The following is a 19,250-nucleotide window of genomic DNA, read 5'->3' on the forward strand; positions in this document are numbered from 1 at the left end:
TTTACTGGCGGTAAGGTGAACCCTGCCATCAGCACACATTGATATCTGATGTGGAAATTCGGGCAAAAAAAAAGATGTGCAAATTCGGGCACATGCAGTGCAGGGATCATCAGTGCTATACTAGAACACGGGGGAAAAATCGAAAACGAGAAGGCTTTATGGGCTACTATTGGCCCAACAGTTTGTGGGCTACTTTTGGCCTGTCTAGTGGGTGAAGAACTAGCAAAAAGTTGACGGGCCGCCTCCGATTCCGGCTCCCACCCGTCCAGTATCCTTGGGGAAATGCCAAAAAGTGCAGGGACGGACGGTGTAAAAAGTTTTAAAAAAAACAGAGTGCACGGCGTGTGCTTATTTCCTCAGTTTTCCTTCGAGGGGAGTCCACCCCTAACTACCCTGCCTGATCAACCGTGCGTGCCACGAAACCGTAAAAGAAAAGGAATCCGAGCCCCGGCCCTGTCCGCGTACGTCACGCTCAACCCGCAGTCCCCCACGCCGACTCCGACTCGAAGTTGAACGCCACCTCGCACCAGTCCACCACTACCTCCCCAAAGTTTTAAATCTCCCGCTATAGCTTTTGCTATAGACCGCTATAGCTATTTATGTATGGTGCCGCTATTTGAACTCACATGTAATTTAGCCGCTATATTTCGCTATAGCCTTATTTAACCCGCTATTAGCTGTTTTTAAAGTCCAACCGCTAAACCCCTTATCCCGCTATTTAGAACCTTTACCTCCCCCTCGAGGCATCCATCATCGTCGCGCCGCCTCCTATAAATCCACGCCGGCGACGCGACTAACGTCCAAGAGGCCCGTATGACGCACCCCAGCACCACCAATCCGGCGCGCGCGGGCGCAGGCGCAGCGGCAGCCATGGCGGACGACGCCGCCAGCAGCAAGGACAAGGAGGAGCAGGCCCGCAGGGCGCAGGCGCTCGCCGAGAAGTGCTTCCTGGCGGGCAATGTCCACGGCGCCCGGCAGTGGATGCAGTCCGCGGCCAGGCTCGCGCCGGGGCTCCCCGGCGCGGCGCTGGTCGCGGCGGCCTACGACGTGCACGCCGCCGCGGCGCGGGGAGGGCGCCCCCCCGGGTGCTGGTACGCCGTGCTGGGCCTGCGGCCGCCGGCCGACGTCACCCACGACGACGTCAAGCGGCAGCACCGCAGGCTCTGCCTCCTCGTGCACCCCGACAAGAACCCCTGCGCCGCCGCCGACGGCGCCTTCAAGCTCGTCCAGGCCGCCTGGGAAGCGCTCTCCGCCAGGCACCCGCCAGGCGCGGCGGCGGCCAACAAACCCGCACCACCGCCCCCACCTCCGCGGCCACCGCCACGGCCCCCACCTCCGCGGCCGCCACCGCAGTACCGCCAGCAGGCCACGCCGCCGAGGCCGCGGCCGAAGGTCGTGCAGATGCAGCGGAGGGCTCCAGCGACGGCGTCGAGGGCTGGGGCGCCGACGACGTCGAGCTACGCGGACCAGGCGAAAAGGCAGCAGCAGCACAGGCCCCCGGAGAAGGGCTCGCCGCTGCCTCCGACGGGCCGGAGGCCCACTTCGCAGCCCCGGGACAAGTGCCCGGCCTGCGGCGCGTGCACCACCAACGGGAAGAGGAGCTTCCGGTGCGGGAGCTGCCATTGGAGCCCCATGGACGATCGGCCGCCGGACGACGACGACGACTTCTTCGAGGACGACTACTACTAGGCGTTGCTGCATGCGCTCAAGATCTTGCTAGGTGGAACAAGAATATATAGGTTCCGGTTCCGATTTGGTGTTGTGAGACGTGCGATTAGGGTTTATTTGTGCGCTTGTGGTTTGTTGAATTCTTCTTCCTTGTCTTGCGTACGCTTTGTGACATGGGAGGCGCTACAAGCAGCAGTGCAAGCTTGGAGCCTCCAAAATCGCAAGATATTAAACGATGTTTTTCACTGCATCGCGTTTCGTTTCGTTTCGTTTCGGAGGCAAAGTGAACTATCCTTTATCATGGTTTCTTTTATTCGAGCTCTTCCATGCATGATGATAATAGAGTGCATATCTTGAACACGAACGGAGGCGGCGAATCAAATTGATCGAGCTTTCCACCACACGGGAATAGTGCTAGCTTGACGAGAATGAATCAGTTCACTAGCTACACTTGCATTTGAGTGTGTTGGTGCAAGCAAATATGATTTTACTTTTTTTTTTCTGAAACTCTAGGCAGGATTGATGAGCATGCAACAAAATTGTTTATGCACAAATCAAAATGCTGTTTATAATATATTCAATTGCTTTATCGAGTACTTTCTTCATTTTTATTTACATGTCCATTTAGCTTTATCCTAAGTTAAATTTATCCAATTTTAATCAAATTTATAGAAAAATATAATAACATTTACAATACCAAATTTGTTATATTTTGATAATTCATATATCTGATAGTATAGATGTTATTATATTTTCTATAAATTACTAAAATTGATTAAAGTTGAACAAATCTGACTTAGGACAAACCTAATGTGATACAGGTAAGCTACCATGATAACTCTGCTATCAAGGACAGACACTCAATTCATTTGTGCACCAGAATACCAGATGCATTAACAATTGGCACAAGTTAACATTACAAAAAGTGTTACTCCAATGCATAACTGAAGAACAATCATGGAAATCGATCGATCCATTTCACCTCAGAGAAGGCATTACATGGTTAAAAGTTACAAGTGCTGGATTTACTGTTACATGTTTCAAACACCAAATATAACAAGGGTTGACATTTTACAAACAGAGAAACATAATAATTTAGCAACAAAAAACAACAGATGCCTTTGGTTTAGGAAGTCTATGCTGGTCCAGCCAGCCAGTCCATCACCTTATGCTCCATCATGCACTTACAGGGCTCTCCAGGGTTGATGTTGTGCTCACCACAGTTTGAGCAGTCCACGAACTCCCCGAGCTCAAACTTGGAGTTCCAAAGAAAGACCTTGAGCCGTGAAGCTTTTTCAAGAACAACGCTGGAGATCGTGGATGTCTCATAACCTGATATGTCCAGGTACTCAAGCTCCTCTAGGCAATCAAGGAACATTATTATCGCAGAGGCAGGCATATCTGAACTTGGTATCTCGAGCTTCTTCAGCTGAGGAAGAGAAGTACAGATGACCGAAGCCATCTCTTCATCCACGTACAAAGCAGACACCTTCAGTTCCACAAAGTCTGGGCAGCACTGATGCACGTGGAGGAGGACATCGTAGTTGATAAGACTCTCATCCACTGCCATGCCTTTAAGTGAATGAAGTTCGCCTATCGCCTTACAGAACTGATCGTAAGTCATACAGGTGCTAGGAAGGCTGAAATACTGCAGGTTCGGACACCTGGGAGAAAAACAGATAGAAATCTAACTCAGACTTTCAGTAGGTCAACTGTTAGCTGATTAGGGATCCAAATCCATCTGAAACGAAAAGCACATTGCCATATGTTGATGATAACTGTTCTGAGAATTCATAACAATCGGAATGTAGCAATATAAACAGTGTCAAAATCACACACAGTAGATTTGGAATAAAAAAAAGCAAGGAATCATTTTAGGAAGTTAGTGGGTGCAGAAAATTTGCGCTGAAGATATCATTCACACACCACCCCAGCCTGCTCGTGCTCTAACAAAAATTATAAAATTAAAAATTGAGGTTGTAAACTGGAGCTGGGAACAGATTGACAAAAACGGACATCAAATGATTGTCAACAGTAAGTATAAACCACATCCATCATGATGATCAAAGAACTCAATGAAGTTTATTTTAACTAATATAACTGAACGAAATCGATAATTAAATCTTCCTGTACAAAGAACTGCTGAGGCATTCTGTAATATTGTTGTTGATCCAAACAAAAGATAGATTAAATATGTACATGATGGAAAGTAACATTTTAGCACCATACTGATTTCAATTTTTTCCTACCTACATAAAAAGGGAAACACTTTGGGATGTGTTTACTACATTGAAGGGAGTAAATCAGAGCATAAAACCCCCTGTTTCATACATTGTGATCAACCTTACTGCTCTGTTTTCTTTAACGGGCAAGGTGTTTTTGATCTATATTATGCTACACCATACACCCAAAGGACAAAAACACATGCAAAGACATAGTCAATAAATTGACTCAGATGAAAGTAAGATTGAAATAGCCCATACATGTTTTGGTGAAATGCTATGAGCTGAGATACTTCGTAGCTGTGTGTCAGATACTTGTATGACCGAAAAGTATTTTCAGAGAAGGCTGACAGCAGTGGCATATTAGTGCAACACATATACGATTTACAGGCACACATGGCTGATGGCTTACAAGTTACAAGGCACTACCTTACTACTCCAAAAATTACAAATAACAATATGACCATAGAAGCTTCAACATTGCACAGGTGATGCCACACAGCCGCATTCTAATTTATGGTTGCTTTTGACTCGCCATTTCAAAATCTAGGTTCATCAGCAACATGGCTGTTCCTAAGTTATCAGCGCTAGAAGTTTCAGTATTGGCTGTACTGAAGAAAGGTAACAAACCTTATAACGCAAAGTTCTAGATCTTAATTTTCTACCCACTGGGCAGAAGCAACATTATTCCTTGGATCATTACACCTCTTCATCGTCGGTTTCATACCAAGTAGCAAATGCATAATGTCAAGAAACAACTATTAACACTAAATTCAATAAACACAGAAATGGGTACAGGTAAACTCACCAAATTTTTCAGATTGTTTTGGGAATAAAGAAAGTGAAGGCACAAGCAACATTAAAAAAATAGCAAGTGAAACAACAATTCCCATCTATGTTCCTTATGAATCCACGATAGCCTTTCATTCTTTATTACAAATGAACGCCATTTGCTTCAATACTTATTCAGACAGCAATCATACATAGAAACAATTAGAAAAAACAGAGAAGCATCCATATGCAAACTAACAAGTATCTGGCGTCTATCCACAGAAACGAAATAAACATATTCGCCTAGGATCAAATCTATCTCTTTAAATTTGTGAGGATTTGACGCGAATACAAGACCCCCTACCAATATCATATAGCCTAAGGTCAATCAAAATTTCCCTACGGGAAACAACAACAAAAAAAAAAGATCGAAGAAACAAGGAGAAGAAATTTTCACCTCTCAGCGAGGAACAGCAGGTGGTCTTCATCTGCGAATTCGGGGAGCAGCACGGCCTCGATCCGCCCTTCCGCCAGCGTGGCGGCGACGTCCAAGATGCCGGCGAGCGCGGCGTGGACGGGGACCCGAGCGCCGGAGGGCCCCGGTCCCGCGGAGCGGCGGCCGGAGGTGAGCGCGGCCCAGTCGCGGAGGTCGACCCGGCGCCACGCGAGCGGGTCCCGCGCCGCGGCCCGCCACGAGGAGCAGGCGCGCGGCGCGCCGCCGGAGAGCAGGTCCGGGGCGCCCACGCGGGTCATGATCGCCACCAGGAGGTCGTGCTGCAGCTCCGCCCACGGTCGGCCCGGCGGCATCGCCATGGACGGATGGAGATGCAGGGCAACCTCTAATTGAAGCCGAAAATGTTAGAGTGGGGAAATATAGAACATTTCTAAGAAAGCCACGCAAGTCAATTTAAGTGGGTTGGTATCCCTTATTTTTTTTTTAGCCATGGCACATTCGATTTTCTTTTTTTAAAAAAAACTCGCACTCGAATATTCTCTCCCCCTCCTTCACATTCCTCTCCAATTTTGGAATTCATCGATTTTCGGAATTTTTGTGTTAGTCAATGGATTTGAGACGGTTGATGCACGAGGTGGTGGCTGATGCTGTGCTAAGGATTTGATTAAGTTTATTGAAAAATATACACCGGCATCTAAACATATCGGATGGGCTTAATTAAGTCCATAATGAAATGCTTTGACAATATTTTTATTTGATATTTTGGATGACAATTTATTCGCCCTAGAGTTGTGCCAAAATTTTTAAAGAAAACAGATTAGGAAAAAAAAACTAAACGCTTTGTATATTTAGAGTGGAGAGAGTATTTGGGATTAGAGGTGACAATAAAATTTTAGCTAGTTGATTCGGATTTGTTGACGCCGGCGGTAGTTTCTGCAGATCGAGCCCAGCCAGCGTCTGGCGTCAGATGACGCGCTTTTATCATTTTTATACTAAAAAAAAATTCAAAAATATATGTCGAATAGGGAAATTTTCAAAAATGAGTGTCTGTTGCCTATCTAGTTGGCGACAAGACCTAAATGTAAAAAAAATTACATTTACGTCCTGGCGCCCATGGCGCATTAAACAGTGAACTTGTAAAATCGATATAAAATCTTATAAAAATCAAAACAATACAAACTCAACTGTTCTAGATTCTATGAAACAAGATCTACAATTTTTGTTACATAAAGTTTTTCATGTGATCAATGTAGCTTGCTCTATTTTAAATACCAGTTTAATGCACTTTTATTTAAATCTCAAGATCCATCCTTTGGATGCATGTCATCTTTGGCCAGAGTGTTGAATATGGTGAGCATAGGCTTGTACAAAATTAGTAGGCCCAGAAAACATTTCTAGAATAAGTTTTTAAATTAGATCTTGTAATATGTCTAGTTTAAATAGGTTATTTATCCATGCTGCTATACTAAGTATTAGAAGCCATAACTTTTACAGTACCATTACTTTATTTCCTAAGAGCTATAAAAAAGTTTGGTAAATTTTAGATAAGCACAACTAGACTAAATGAATTATTTCAGATTTTTCTAGGTACAAGAACTATTTTTCTTGATTTAGATACATTGATCAAATGAGAAACTTTATGTAACAAAAGTTGTAAATATTATTTCATAGAATCCAGAACAGTTGAGTTTGTATTTTTCCGATTTTTCTACGATTTTATATCGATTTTATAAGTTCACTATTTAATGCGCCCTGGGCGCCAGGACTTAAATGTAAATTTTTTTTACATTTAGGTCCTGTCGCCAACTGGATGGGCGACAGGCACCCTGTCGCCCATTACGGGGGCGACAGGCACCCATTTTTGAAATTTTTCATATTTGACATATATTTTTGAAATTTTGTTTTTTTTTAAAATATAAAAATGAAAAAGGCGAAGATGACGGTCTGAAAAAAAACGCGAAGCAGTATGCAGGTACTGGGCTGGCCCATTTCGAGAACAAGTAAAAGGCCCAATGCTGGCTGCTGAAATGAAGGCCCGGGCGAACATGGGGAGGCCCACGCAGATCGTCGATGAGAACGCAGGTACGCAGCAGTAGAAAAACACAGGTAACTGCACTATTTTGATTTGTTGTGGTAGAAAATGAGTGGGAAAGTTGATTACTCATTAGTGCAATTGCATAATCGAAAAGGCAGGCGCGTTGGCATGGTGAATGAGTATAAAACATGTCGAGTGCAGGTGGCCTCCGATTCAGGCCACTTCTCTCCTTTTTGCGCGCCCTTGCGCATCATGATGCCATGCATGTCCCAAAAGCGCCGTTTGCACTCCACTAAACCCCCACTAGCAGACCACCTACTACTCAAGTGGCATGCGTGCATGCATTACGGTGTAGTGCCGCATTCATAAGAATAAGAGTGGTGAAGAACTGAGGATAATGAGGGTCGATTTATTGATAATGAGGGTCAATTCCGTATATCAAAGCCTTTTTCATGCATGCTTGGATGTGATGCAGCCCAGGTGTAGCGTATATATGAGATTTGGTTGCTACCCCCGTCACTTGTAGTAATAAGGTAAGAATAATTAAACATGTTTCTTTTCAGAGCTTATTGGCCCGAGCATAAATTAGGAAGCGAGCAAGAGATGTATAGCTCCACATTGTTCGCGCGGCTATATCGGTGTTTTAGCTCGTTGCTTAGGCCCCGTTTGGATCACATCTCCTGTCCATCTGGCTGCCCATCATCGGCGTCGTTCAGTTGAGTTGACCACAAAACCACAATCCAGTGCGAATTAAAGTTTGTACGATGTGGTTATGATCGAATAATGTGCGCCGTCGGTCCATTATTCTTCGCTCGTTAATTCCCGCTCATGGCATGCATTTTCAGAGGAAGAAAAAGTGAAAAACAAATAAAACACAACTGCTCTGCCAAGTACACGGGACCGCGGGCGCGACAAATTTGCGTGCAATGCCAACGATCGGTTCACAGAAGTCCTGCCACGTACCGAGACATGACGAATTGTGCTGGAGCGAGCCGTGGAGGTGGAGCCTCAGCTCGCGCGCGCCGGCTACTAGCTCCCAATGCAAGCCCCATGCCGTGGTGAAAGCGCCCCGACGCGTGTGATTGGGTTACACACATGTGCAGGCCAAGGCCACACGAATTAAACCAAAGAAATGCTTCAAGCCTCGCCTATCTTACCCAGCTCTATCGACTGAGAAACGCACCTGCGCCACACGCGTCGATCGGGGCGCATACGTAAGTACACAACCACACACAGGGGCGGACACAGGGGGGCGGACAGGGGCCTGGTCCCATGGTCCCTAAATTTATATTAGAAATTTAAATTTTGATTAAATTTTTATATAAATTTATATGGTTGGCCCCCTAATAATGAAAAAATCAACTTCCTGGCTCCGCCCCTGACCACACGGGTGCTTAATTTACGCGCATATTTACACACATGTATGTATACATATATATACATGTATACATGTTTGGATTATGGCAGATATGGATTATATATATATATATATATATATATATATATATATATATATATATATATATATATAAATCACCTCGATCGTGTACAGAAGTGACATTATTCTGTCTGTCTATCCCTGTCCTTTTAAACATCGAAACGACTTCAACCTATTTGCATTATGAACGTACACATTCAATCGCCGCATGTACAGATCATAGGCACACATGCTTGTATATGCCTCTAGCTATATATATATATATATATATATATATATATATATATATATATATATATATATATATATATATATATATATATATATATATATATATATATATATATATGGGTACCATGTTTGCCTTTGTATTATCGCTTTGATTTCTACTTCAGCTCCGGCGCCGCCGTCTCCTACCTTGCTTTTCCGATGCTCGCACAGGCACAATGGGCACTACTAGAGCTCCCGTAGCCGCCATTGCTCCCCGCACCCACAGCAGGCACCCCGTCATCACGGTCGGGATCAAGCAAACCATGCTGCGGCGGCTCCTCGCCGTCGCCGCCGTCACGATGCTGATCGGGCCGGCGGCCGACCGGCACGGCGGGGGCGCCGTCGTCGCGAGCCCGCCGGCGGACCCCGTGCAGTGCTCGCCCGGCGGCGGCGGCTGCACCGTGTCCAGCGCCTACGGCGTGTTCCCGGACCGCTCCACGTGCCGCGCCGCGGCGGCGGCGTACCCGGCCACGGAGGACGAGCTGGTGCGCGCCGCGGCGCGCGCCGCGGCGTCCGGGACCAAGGTGAAGGTGGCCACCCGCTACTCCCACAGCATCCCGCCGCTGGCGTGCCCCGGGAGCGGCGCCGGCGAGGGGCTCGTCATCAGCACGCGGCGGCTGGACCGCGTGGTGTCCGCGGACGCGGCGAGCGGGAGGGTGACGGTGGAGGCCGGCGTCACGCTGCGGGAGCTCGTCGCGGAGGCGGCCAGGGCCGGGCTCGCGCTGCCGTACGCGCCCTACTGGTGGGGGCTCACGGTGGGCGGCATGCTAGGCACGGGCGCGCACGGGAGCTCGCTCTGGGGGAAGGGCAGCGCCGTGCACGAGTACGTCGTCGGGATGCGCGTCGTCACGCCGGCGCCGGCCGAGGAGGGGTACGCCAAGGTGCGCGTGCTCGCCGAGGGCGACCCGGAGCTTGACGCCGCCAAGGTCTCGCTCGGCGTCCTCGGCGTCATCTCTCAGGTACGTCGTACTACTCCGCATCCACCGCCTGGTTCTGGTTGCATTGGATTGGACACCACTGCTTCGTTGGTTGGCAAGCGTTTGTACGTACTGCAATTTCTTTTTCTTTCAGAAAAGGCATTCCAAATTTTCCAAAAAAATAATTTAATTTTTTAGTGCAGTTCTAAATGATCTATTTATTTTATGCTTCTTAATTAAGCTTGCATAAGCTAATAAATTTCTATCCAACGTATGTCCTGTTAGGATTCAAGTGCTAATGAGTGGAAGTGCTAAACTTTAGCAAAGATATATGAGTGCTAATAGGTGCTAACTTTAGCCAATCCAAACAAACCCATAAGCTAGTTACAACATCCACTCAAGTAATAATGCACCGCGATCTGCAGTGATCACTAGACGCGACTATTTTCACGACCTTGCCTAAGGACATTTTTCATCAAGACGAAGAAGCACTAGACTGGACATGACTTAGAATCAATTAATGACGAAGAATTAGGCTATTGTTTTTTTTTCCAAGCAAACCCGTTTCTTAAAAGCAAGACCCATGATGTGTTAGCAAGAGCATGTACATATGCATGCCTGCCTGCACACTCAACTCAAAAGCGGTGCGTCCCACAACATTTATTCGTGGAGTAGTGCAAAAATCTTGATGAGCCTTGGAGTAGAGAACATGGCACATCAAGTACAAACGAAGAATAACCGTCGAAAGCACCACGTTGTTGCCACACGTACTGATTCTTCCATAGGGGCGATCGGTCACTTTACACCATATATGCGCGCTGCTCTAGTGCTCTTCTTTCCTTCACATGCCGGCATGGCATAGGCGCACTTTTCTTAGCCAGTCAGTTTTTTTCTTTTCTTTTAGGGCATTGGGATTGCTGTTTTATACTACTAGCTAGATCTAAGTTTGGTAGTTTTGGGCCAACAATAGCCGATCAATTCATCTCTGATTCCGCTCGGGAAACTGCCAGACCCCAAGGCAAAGGGATCCGACATTGGCAGCAGTAATGAACAGTATTTTGAGTAATGAACACCAGTTATGGACACATTTCCTTTCCTAATTTGGGGCAATGCTAGGCTGCTAGCGACCACACCCTTCCCATTTTGAGTACGTGGGCCCCCCATTGATGTACGTCATTGGTTTGCCTTCCAAATTCGTATTCTCGGCAGCAACGGCAAGACAGCTTGTTTGATTGAACAGTAAATGGTGAGCCGACAGAAATTTGGAATTGGCGATAAATGGGACGCATGTGCTACAAATCTCTTTGCGGCCCATATTGAATTCATTGTTCCGGCCCATTTTCAATCCGTGGGCCTTCCCCCTCCTCCCGTCTCCATAAGCTTACTCGCTCTGCTTCAAATTATATGTTGTTTTGATTTTTATAAATACATACCTTTTACTGTACAGTATACAGTTAAAGATATGTCCAAGGATAAACTATCACTTCCTATTCTCCACTGTATGACAGAAAGTATAGGCTGTGGCCTCTAGGGTTGGAGGATGGCATGTAGCCAGAGGATGTACTCCCTCTGTTTTTATTTACATATCGTATTAGATTTATCATAAGTTAAATTTGGCAAACTTTGACCAAACTTATAGAAAGAAATAATAAAATTTACAATATCAAATTTGTTTTATTGAATTCATCATGAAGTACATGTTGATAATGTATATGTTGGATAATATAGTTGTTGCTAAAACTTTGTCAAAATTAGCCAAATTTGATTTAGGACAAACCTTATACGACATGTAAATAAAAATAGAGGGAGTATATAACAAATTTACTGGCAATTTCCACTATATACATTGTTCCTATAGTTCATCAAATAGTATGTACTACAATAGCACACAATTGTTAAGGCAAATTTATCTTTTTATTGACATTTCATAATAATGGGATTGGCTGCAGGGAAAAACAAATGCCAAACTACTACTTTGCGATTTTTTCTAAATAAATGATGCATGAGCAAGAATATACGCCTGCATATACAGTCGAATTAAAGCAGTATGTGCACCGTGGCAAGAATATATTAGTACTCCATATATGAAATAGATGACATTTTGGACAAGCTTTGAGTCAAACATTGGGAATATAAATCATGAATAACTTTTAAGTTATTGAGTTTGAAAATATAAAAATTATATGAATAGATTTGTCTTAAAAAACACTTTCATAAAAATATACATATATCACTGTTCAACAAATATTTTTATAAAAATAAACAGTCAAAGTTATATTTTTGAAGACCGTGTCGCTGTCCTAAACGTCATCTATTTCCTATATGGATGGAGTACTTTAGACCACAATATTCTTCTTTTCTTCACATGCCCGGCATGCCGCAACCCGTTCTTTATTTTAGCTAACATAAACCTAATTTAGGTACTCATGGGTTCATGATCTTTTTGATCGGTGGCACTCCGCCGAAATTTATGTTCATCCTTCATCTGTCCCCGGCCGGGATGACTTTTAGGTTCTCCAGATTCTTCCCCATATATAGGTTGTCTCAAACACATGAATCGGTGAAGAGAAGCTGATCCTCATGTAACGAGCAGTGCATATAGTGTGTTCAAACCCTCCGTCTACTTGTTCAAATCCTATGCATGTCTCACTCCTTCGTTCCCAACTTCTTCTCTCGCCCCTACAATATCCTCTCCTACGCCGGCCGCGTCCACCTTCCACTACCGTCAACAACTGTGACAGAACCGCCAAGTTAAACAGCTTAATTAAGCGTAATGGCCATCATTTGAACACATCAGGCGCATTAGCTTAATTAAGTGTAACCCGACAGCCTGTTTCCAACCCACAGGCCGATCGAAAATACACCAGAAGTCTCGCACGACGGCGAGCGCAGACGGTACCAGCATGATAAAATCTTACTGAATAGTAAATAATATTAAGGATTTTACAAAATAGCTTTAAATTTAAAATTTACAAAAGAAAAAATAGCAGCGGAAGAGAATCTAACTTACAGAGCATTTTTACTAGAGAATAAATAAAACAAAATAAATAAGTCGAGAACTACCGAGACGTGAAGACAAGACACCACATCGAGCTCACCGATGTGAAATCTAGTTAGCTCCTATACCTGAAATAGGGTAAACAACAAACCCTGAGTATACTAATACTCAGTAAGACTTACCCGACTATTGGGTATACTTAGCCCACATATCTAGACATGTAAAACTTTCTGGCTGGTAGTTTATTTTGCAGAAAAGCAAATAAAAGTGGATCCTTATTTTCCATATTTTAGCTCAGGATTTTTGTATGGTAACCATCATGTAATATTTGACTCCTAACTAGAGCAATCATGATGGAGCATTAAATAACAGTTCAAAATAATCCTCCTCACATATCATTCATATTCCAACTCATTACTACGATGCGGTGCTGCGATCAAGGTGCTCATATCCGAGAGCGACTGACGGCGAATCGATCCGATTTAACCTTGCAAGGTGGACCTAACCAACACGGCATGTATATGCCCCGTCGGACTATACGAGCCAACCATTCCCCTTCCCGTCTCGAACTACAGGACCGCCCCACCATCATATGGTCAGCCGAGCTCAATGTGAGACCACCAAAAGTAAACATATGCAGCCCCATTTCTCCGCGACTACTCGACTACCCCAGGAGGTGAGATGGAGTTCTGTACTTTCGAGGTGAGGCAGTACTCGGCTTACCGGTTTCGACTACCTCCTACTCCCGGCATGTGGCTAGTACAATTCAAACTCGATCACAGGGCCAGACAACGAACGGTTCTTAATCGACACAGACGGGGCTAGCCTTTCCCCGCCCGGTCTCCATTTTCTTTTTCTTCTCCAACCTATTCTAATATTCCATATACTCAAATTAACGAGATATCCTATATCTCGCGAGTGACCAGAAATCACTCGACTTCTACCGAGATCTTATTAAGCATAGCATTTCTATCGTCCTATACATACTAGTATAACTCCAGAGAACCTAGGGATCATGCAACTAGAGTTCAAAAAAAATCCTAAACCTAATGCACAAGTAATAGAACATATATATATAGGTGTCATAAATTTGAATAATAGGATGTGCACCGGGGCTTGCCTGGGATTAACACTAGGTCAGTGTTAGTTAGATGATACTCGCTTGACGAGCATCTTCCTTTGGTCATGCACATCGGGTTCCACCCATCCGTCTTCGGGATATGTCCACCAACATCGTCTTCGGGTTCGGCTCCAGTAGCACGTCCTTCATATGGTTCATCTATCGTACCTAAATGAGATGCGACAATGCATATGTATGAATGTATGGAAGTACAACACGCAAGGCATTCATAAAAGTACAACATACTAGCATAAGCACCTAGAGCTATTTAACTTAACCATCACTCAAGCATCTCATAGAAGATGACAAGCACATCAAGCATGCCACACAAATTAACTTAAATTAAACCACTGCAAGCATCCACCATTCAAGAAATTAGCCAAACCTTATAGCCAACAAAATTTAACATGATTCACCCAAAAATGACATACTTGATGTATCAAATCATGCAGAAAAGAATGGCTTAGCAATACTTTTGGAAAGTGAAAGATATTACTAGAAACTAAACAAATGCAAAAACTTAACTTGAGGACATGATCTAGCAACCAAAATTTACCAGCATGATGAGCTATTGATAAAGCATGCAACAATATTTTGCCAACATTTATTGACAACAGAAAATATTTAATTTAGCCCTAGCAAAACAAATAGAACAAAAATAGATTTACAAACATGCACATAGCTTCTGGTTTTGAAATTTTTATAGTGAACTAAACATGCAAAGAGTAAGCTACTGCATAAATTTCATAATTTTTGCATTAACTACAGATATTAAATAGACAAGCGTAAACAAGCATTAACCATGATTAAATCAATACATCATGAAAACATTAAACAAACAACAGTTTAAATATTTTTCCTAAGTTCTACATGCCAAATAAAAGCTAATCCAACTAGTTTTACATTTTTACCATTTTTCTACTATTTACTATGCATTTTAAAAGCTTGCAACCATTTAAACTAACATTTAAACTAGAGCAAAAACTATTTAGAAACTGAAGATCAACCTGTAAAGAAAGTTGTAGATCTTAGTACAAGGAATCCAACAAATTTTTTGTTTGCATTTTTTCTGATTTTTCTATGATTTACTATGATTTTTCAAAGTTTCAGCTAATTATTGCAAAACAACCCTTCGCAGCACTATTCACCTGAGTCATGGACTTCGCAGAAAGGCCCCTGCACTTCTTTCTATTGTTGCCTGGGGTCCCTAGCCGCGATTTTGAAGCAGGGGAGAAAGGGGAACGGCGATTCCGGCCATGGGAGGGCTTGCTGGCGGCGAGGAAGGGGTGGAGGAGCGAGAGGAGATAGGCGCGGACCTGTAGGTGGCCTTGGAGCGCGAGGAGGCGGTCTGTGGCGGCGGCTCCACGGCGGGCGGCGGGCGGCGGCGTTGCTGTGCCACTCCGGCGGCGGTCCGGCGTGGGAGAGCGACGGTGGTTGGGCTGGGAAGCTTCAGGGGGCCGAGAGCAAGCGGATTTGGGGGTTGGTGGGGGTCGGCGCTGGCTCGAGCGGCGGCTTGGCGTGGAGGGGTGGCCACAGCCATGACGGGCGGCGACACCTCTATGGCGTAGGCAGGCTCGGCCGGTACGTGCGCGAGAGCGAAGCAGAGCAGAGCAGCACGACGCGTTGTGGCAGCGAGAGGAGAAGTGGAGCACGGGAGAAGCTTCGTGCGACCGGCGTCGTGGCGTGCGCGAGTGGCGCCGTGGCCAATTTGGCCACGGTGAGCACGCACGGGGAGGAGAGAGCTACACGTGGCTTGATAATTTTTTTTATCAAATTTGAATCTTCAAATTTTATTTAGCACTCCTAATTGAGGGGTGTTACAACAACTCCAACAAATTAGATAAAATTTTAGCTAAATGAAGAGGTAACAGACTAGATAAAAAACAAAAAACTTTTCTAATGGCAGTTAACCATGAGGAGTTATGGGGCTGCCATGGCGGCCGGCAAGTAACACCCTACCTCCAACGCCGCACAACCTAATCCTTTCGAGGACGAGCCCACTTACCCATAGCATACTGTTTACACTTTCGTTCTCGCTTCGTATGAAAAGATCAACTTGAGGGTGCTATGACTAAAAGATAAAGTCTTATAAGTTGGCTTCACTCTTGTTCAACTAGTAATGTGGTACTAGATATGTGCACACAGTACTCATAGGTCACTACCGGGCGACATCCACACGGCAGCACTCTGGCGCGGTGGTGACGGGAGGCCGCGCGAGAGGTGAAAGAAGCGCGAGAAGAGGAGCTCGGGAGGAGAAAGAGGCACGCGCGGAGCAGATGGCAAGGCTCGTGCGCTCGGCAAAGATAGCTAGCGGAGGTCCGGGGATTCCGAGCGTGCTCGATACGTTGGCGAGTCCGTTGGATGGCCTTTTCATCAGAGTTTTTATTTTCGTATTTTTACCTAATCATCTGTTAGAGTTGCTCGCAGAACGCCATGCCGAAGGCGAGAGTACTCCAGTATGCAAACAAGGGACAGAGACAACAGCCTGGTCTGATCCCAAGACTACAAAAAGGGTCCTAATTAATTCAGGCGGATGTTATTACCACGCCGCATGGCCACGCTTCAGTCAATTACTACTACAATTTTGTTCTTCATCTTTGTTGAGTTTCAATTAAATGGGCAGACAGCAATACTCCAACGGTTGGACGTTGCCGACAAAATGCTAACCACCCGTGCTGTTCGGCGCCCACTAATCTCCACGCAGACCAATTTCAATAGGAATGTCATATGAGTGTTATTAATATTAAATGTCAAATTAAATCAACAAATTTGCTGACATGACAGAATTATTTATTATAAAAAGAGATGGGGAGGGGGCAAAGACTGTTCGTTTAGCCATTAAATTTTGAATAACAAGAAACAAGTGTATTGCGAAGCGCATGGAGCCAATCAAATATTTTAAGTAGATGTTACTTTTCTGATTCCAATGCATTTGTATTTATTGAGATCTAGGGAACCAAATAAATAGCATGGTCTTCAATCACAGCTGTTATAGTTAATTAGGGATAAAACATGGTCATTTTTCATTACTAGTGTATGTTTGAAATTTTTCCAAACGAACAGTCTTTGTAGGACAAAGGGAGTAACCAAGTTTTTACTCTTAGTGATGACACTCCCATTGAAACTGGTCTCATAAAAAGCACATACTTCCTAGCTACTCCCTCCATCTTTTAGAAAATTTCAGACATATTAACCATTCTAAGAAATAACCTTATTTCTATTTACTATAGCAATGGTGATTGGAAACCAAGTTGTTTAGTAGTATTTGGTTTTCTAGATCTTCAATAAATGCATATGCATTAGTATTTGATTGGCTTTACGCTTGTTTCTTAGTACTTGGTACTGTTTTAATTAGATGATCTTATTGCTTTAATTAGATAATCTTAGTACAAGCTAAACAAACACTTTTTGTGGGATACATTTTAAAGACTAAAACAACAATCTTTTTTGTGGGACTGAGGGAGTAAACAATTTGCAGATTAGACTCCTTTTAACCACCTACTAGTAGACTACAGAGCATGATGCATGATTGCATCACATAGGTCGAAACAACGGTTGTTTTTTTTTGTTGCACTGCAAAATATTGGTGCAAATGACAATTATTGTTCAGTAGCTCAGAACATGGAAATAAATGTGTTAATGAAACGGCTCTATGTCACGTGACGACGCAGGTGACGCTGGAGCTGCAGCCTCTGTTCAAGCGCTCCGTGACGTTCACCGAGCGGGACGACGGCGATCTGGAGGAGCAGGTGGCCAAGTTCGGGTACCAGCACGAGTTCGCCGACATCGCGTGGTGCCCGGGGCACGGCCGGGCGGTGTACCGCGTCGACGACCGGCTGCCGCTGAGCGCGCCCGGCGACGGCGTCCTGGACTTCATCGGCTTCCGCGCCACCCCGACGCTGGGCATCCAGGCCAACCGCCTCGCCGAGGACCTCCTCGAGCGCGCCGGCGACGGCGCCGGCAAGTGCGCGGCGTCGCGGCTGACCCACGCGGTGCTGTCGGCTGCCGGGTACGGCCTGCTGCGGCGGGGCGGCGGCGCATTCGCGGGCTACCCCGTGGTGGGGCCGCAGCACCGGATGCAGGCCTCCGGCGGGTGCCTGGCGGGGCCCGAGGACGTGCTGCTGACGGCGTGCCCCTGGGACCCGCGCGTGCGCGCCGGCAGCTTCTTCCACCAGACCACCTTCAGCCTGCCGCTGCGCCGCGCCGCCGCGTTCGTCGCCGACGTGCGCCGCCTGCGGGACCTCAACCCCAGGGCGCTGTGCGGCGTCGAGCTCTACGACGGCATCCTCATGCGCTACGTGAAGGCGTCCACGGCGCACCTCGGCAAGCCCGGGGACGAGGGCGGCGGCGGCGGCGACATGGTGGACTTCGACATGACCTACTACCGCAGCCGCGACCCGCGGCGTGCGCGGCTGTTCGAGGACGTGCTGGAGGAGCTAGAGCAGATGGGCATCTTTAAGTACGGCGGCCTGCCGCACTGGGGCAAGAACCGCAACCTGGCCTTCGTCGGCGCCGCGCAAAAGTACCCCGGCCTGCCGGAGTTCCTGCGCGTCAAGGACGCCTTCGACCCCGAGGGGATCTTCTCCAGCGACTGGAGCGACATGGTGCTCGGCATCGGCGGCGGCTCGCCGACGACGGACGCGCCCGGGTGCGCGCTGGAGGGGATGTGCGTGTGCTCGCGGGACGAGCACTGCGCGCCGGAGAAGGGGTACCTCTGCCGCCCCGGCAAGGTGTACAAGGAAGCCAGGGTCTGCACCAGGGTGTCGTCCTAGAAACTCAGAATTGGTCAGGCACGCCTGGAATTCGATTGTTTTTCTAGAAACTGAAGCTGAATTCTACCGGGAATTTGGTTGTTTTCTGCATGATCCCAAACGACCATATGCACGTCGATCGGAAGTATCAGTAATGACGGGTAAATTCATTGTAAACAATATAAGAATTCAGGTTGAAAGTTGCAGAAAGTGAAGAGATTGGTGGATGTAACATGGAACTTGCTGACGCCAGTTGGCACTGCGGCAGCTCCGCGAAACCACTCAGTTTCGACAAGATACTATTACTGGCTACCAAGGATGTCGTAGCCACTAAGCTGATGAGTACGGAGATCGCTCATCTTGTATTCTAGCATTTCATATTTCTTCTTCTTCAAATCTGACCTGACATGGACAGCGTCGTCGACCGATCGAGCACCCATTTCTTGTTTCAGCGCCGCTCCGAAAGCGTCAGGCAGAAACTACCCTTTGTTTGCATCCATGGAGCCGCGGGATAATGAGGCGTCCGTGAATCCGTGATCGACTTCGTCCATAGCATCAACCATAAACTTTTGCCCACTGCAAGAACAAGCCGGTGGAGCCCCACAC

General features: G+C 46.1%; 3 protein-coding genes across 3 annotated transcripts; 2 read left to right on the forward strand and 1 right to left on the reverse strand.

Moving 5' to 3' along the window:
• Positions 1-870: 870 nt before the first annotated feature.
• Positions 871-1,689, forward strand: LOC120647784 (sulfated surface glycoprotein 185-like). The gene has a single exon (XM_039924626.1). The coding sequence runs from the start codon at positions 871-873 to the stop codon at positions 1,687-1,689; it is 819 nt and encodes a 272-aa protein (XP_039780560.1).
• Positions 1,690-2,596: 907 nt separating this feature from the next.
• On the reverse strand, positions 2,597-5,531 carry LOC120648399 (F-box/LRR-repeat protein At3g48880-like). The gene is made up of 2 exons (XM_039925160.1): positions 5,119-5,531; positions 2,597-3,332 (listed from the first exon to the last, which is right to left on the reverse strand). The coding sequence occupies exons 1-2, from the start codon at positions 5,472-5,474 to the stop codon at positions 2,804-2,806; spliced, it is 885 nt and encodes a 294-aa protein (XP_039781094.1). The 5' UTR covers positions 5,475-5,531; the 3' UTR covers positions 2,597-2,803.
• Positions 5,532-8,687: 3,156 nt separating this feature from the next.
• On the forward strand, positions 8,688-18,956 carry LOC120648401 (L-gulonolactone oxidase 2-like). The gene is made up of 3 exons (XM_039925165.1): positions 8,688-8,839; positions 8,930-9,817; positions 17,565-18,956. Exons 2-3 carry the CDS (start codon positions 9,035-9,037, stop codon positions 18,663-18,665), a joined length of 1,884 nt encoding a protein of 627 aa, XP_039781099.1. The 5' UTR covers positions 8,688-8,839; positions 8,930-9,034; the 3' UTR covers positions 18,666-18,956.
• The last annotated feature ends 294 nt before the right edge of the window (positions 18,957-19,250 follow it).

The sequence above is a fragment of the Panicum virgatum genome, chromosome 9K, assembly GCF_016808335.1.
Source record: "Panicum virgatum strain AP13 chromosome 9K, P.virgatum_v5, whole genome shotgun sequence".
Classification (NCBI taxonomy): domain Eukaryota; kingdom Viridiplantae; phylum Streptophyta; class Magnoliopsida; order Poales; family Poaceae; genus Panicum; species Panicum virgatum.

Bases quoted from the DNA above. Each gene is read 5' to 3' on its own strand.
- LOC120647784 (XM_039924626.1), top strand. From the start codon at position 871: ATGGCGGACGACGCCGCCAGCAGCAAGGACAAGGAGGAGCAGGCCCGC.
- LOC120648401 (XM_039925165.1), top strand. From the start codon at position 9,035: ATGGGCACTACTAGAGCTCCCGTAGCCGCCATTGCTCCCCGCACCCAC. The intron at 9,818-17,564 runs GTACGTCGTACT...GTGACGACGCAG, and splicing joins TCCTCGGCGTCATCTCTCAG to GTGACGCTGGAGCTGCAGCC.
- LOC120648399 (XM_039925160.1), bottom strand. From the start codon at position 5,474: ATGGCGATGCCGCCGGGCCGACCGTGGGCGGAGCTGCAGCACGACCTC. The intron at 3,333-5,118 runs GTGAAAATTTCT...TTTTTCTCCCAG, and splicing joins CTGCTGTTCCTCGCTGAGAG to GTGTCCGAACCTGCAGTATT.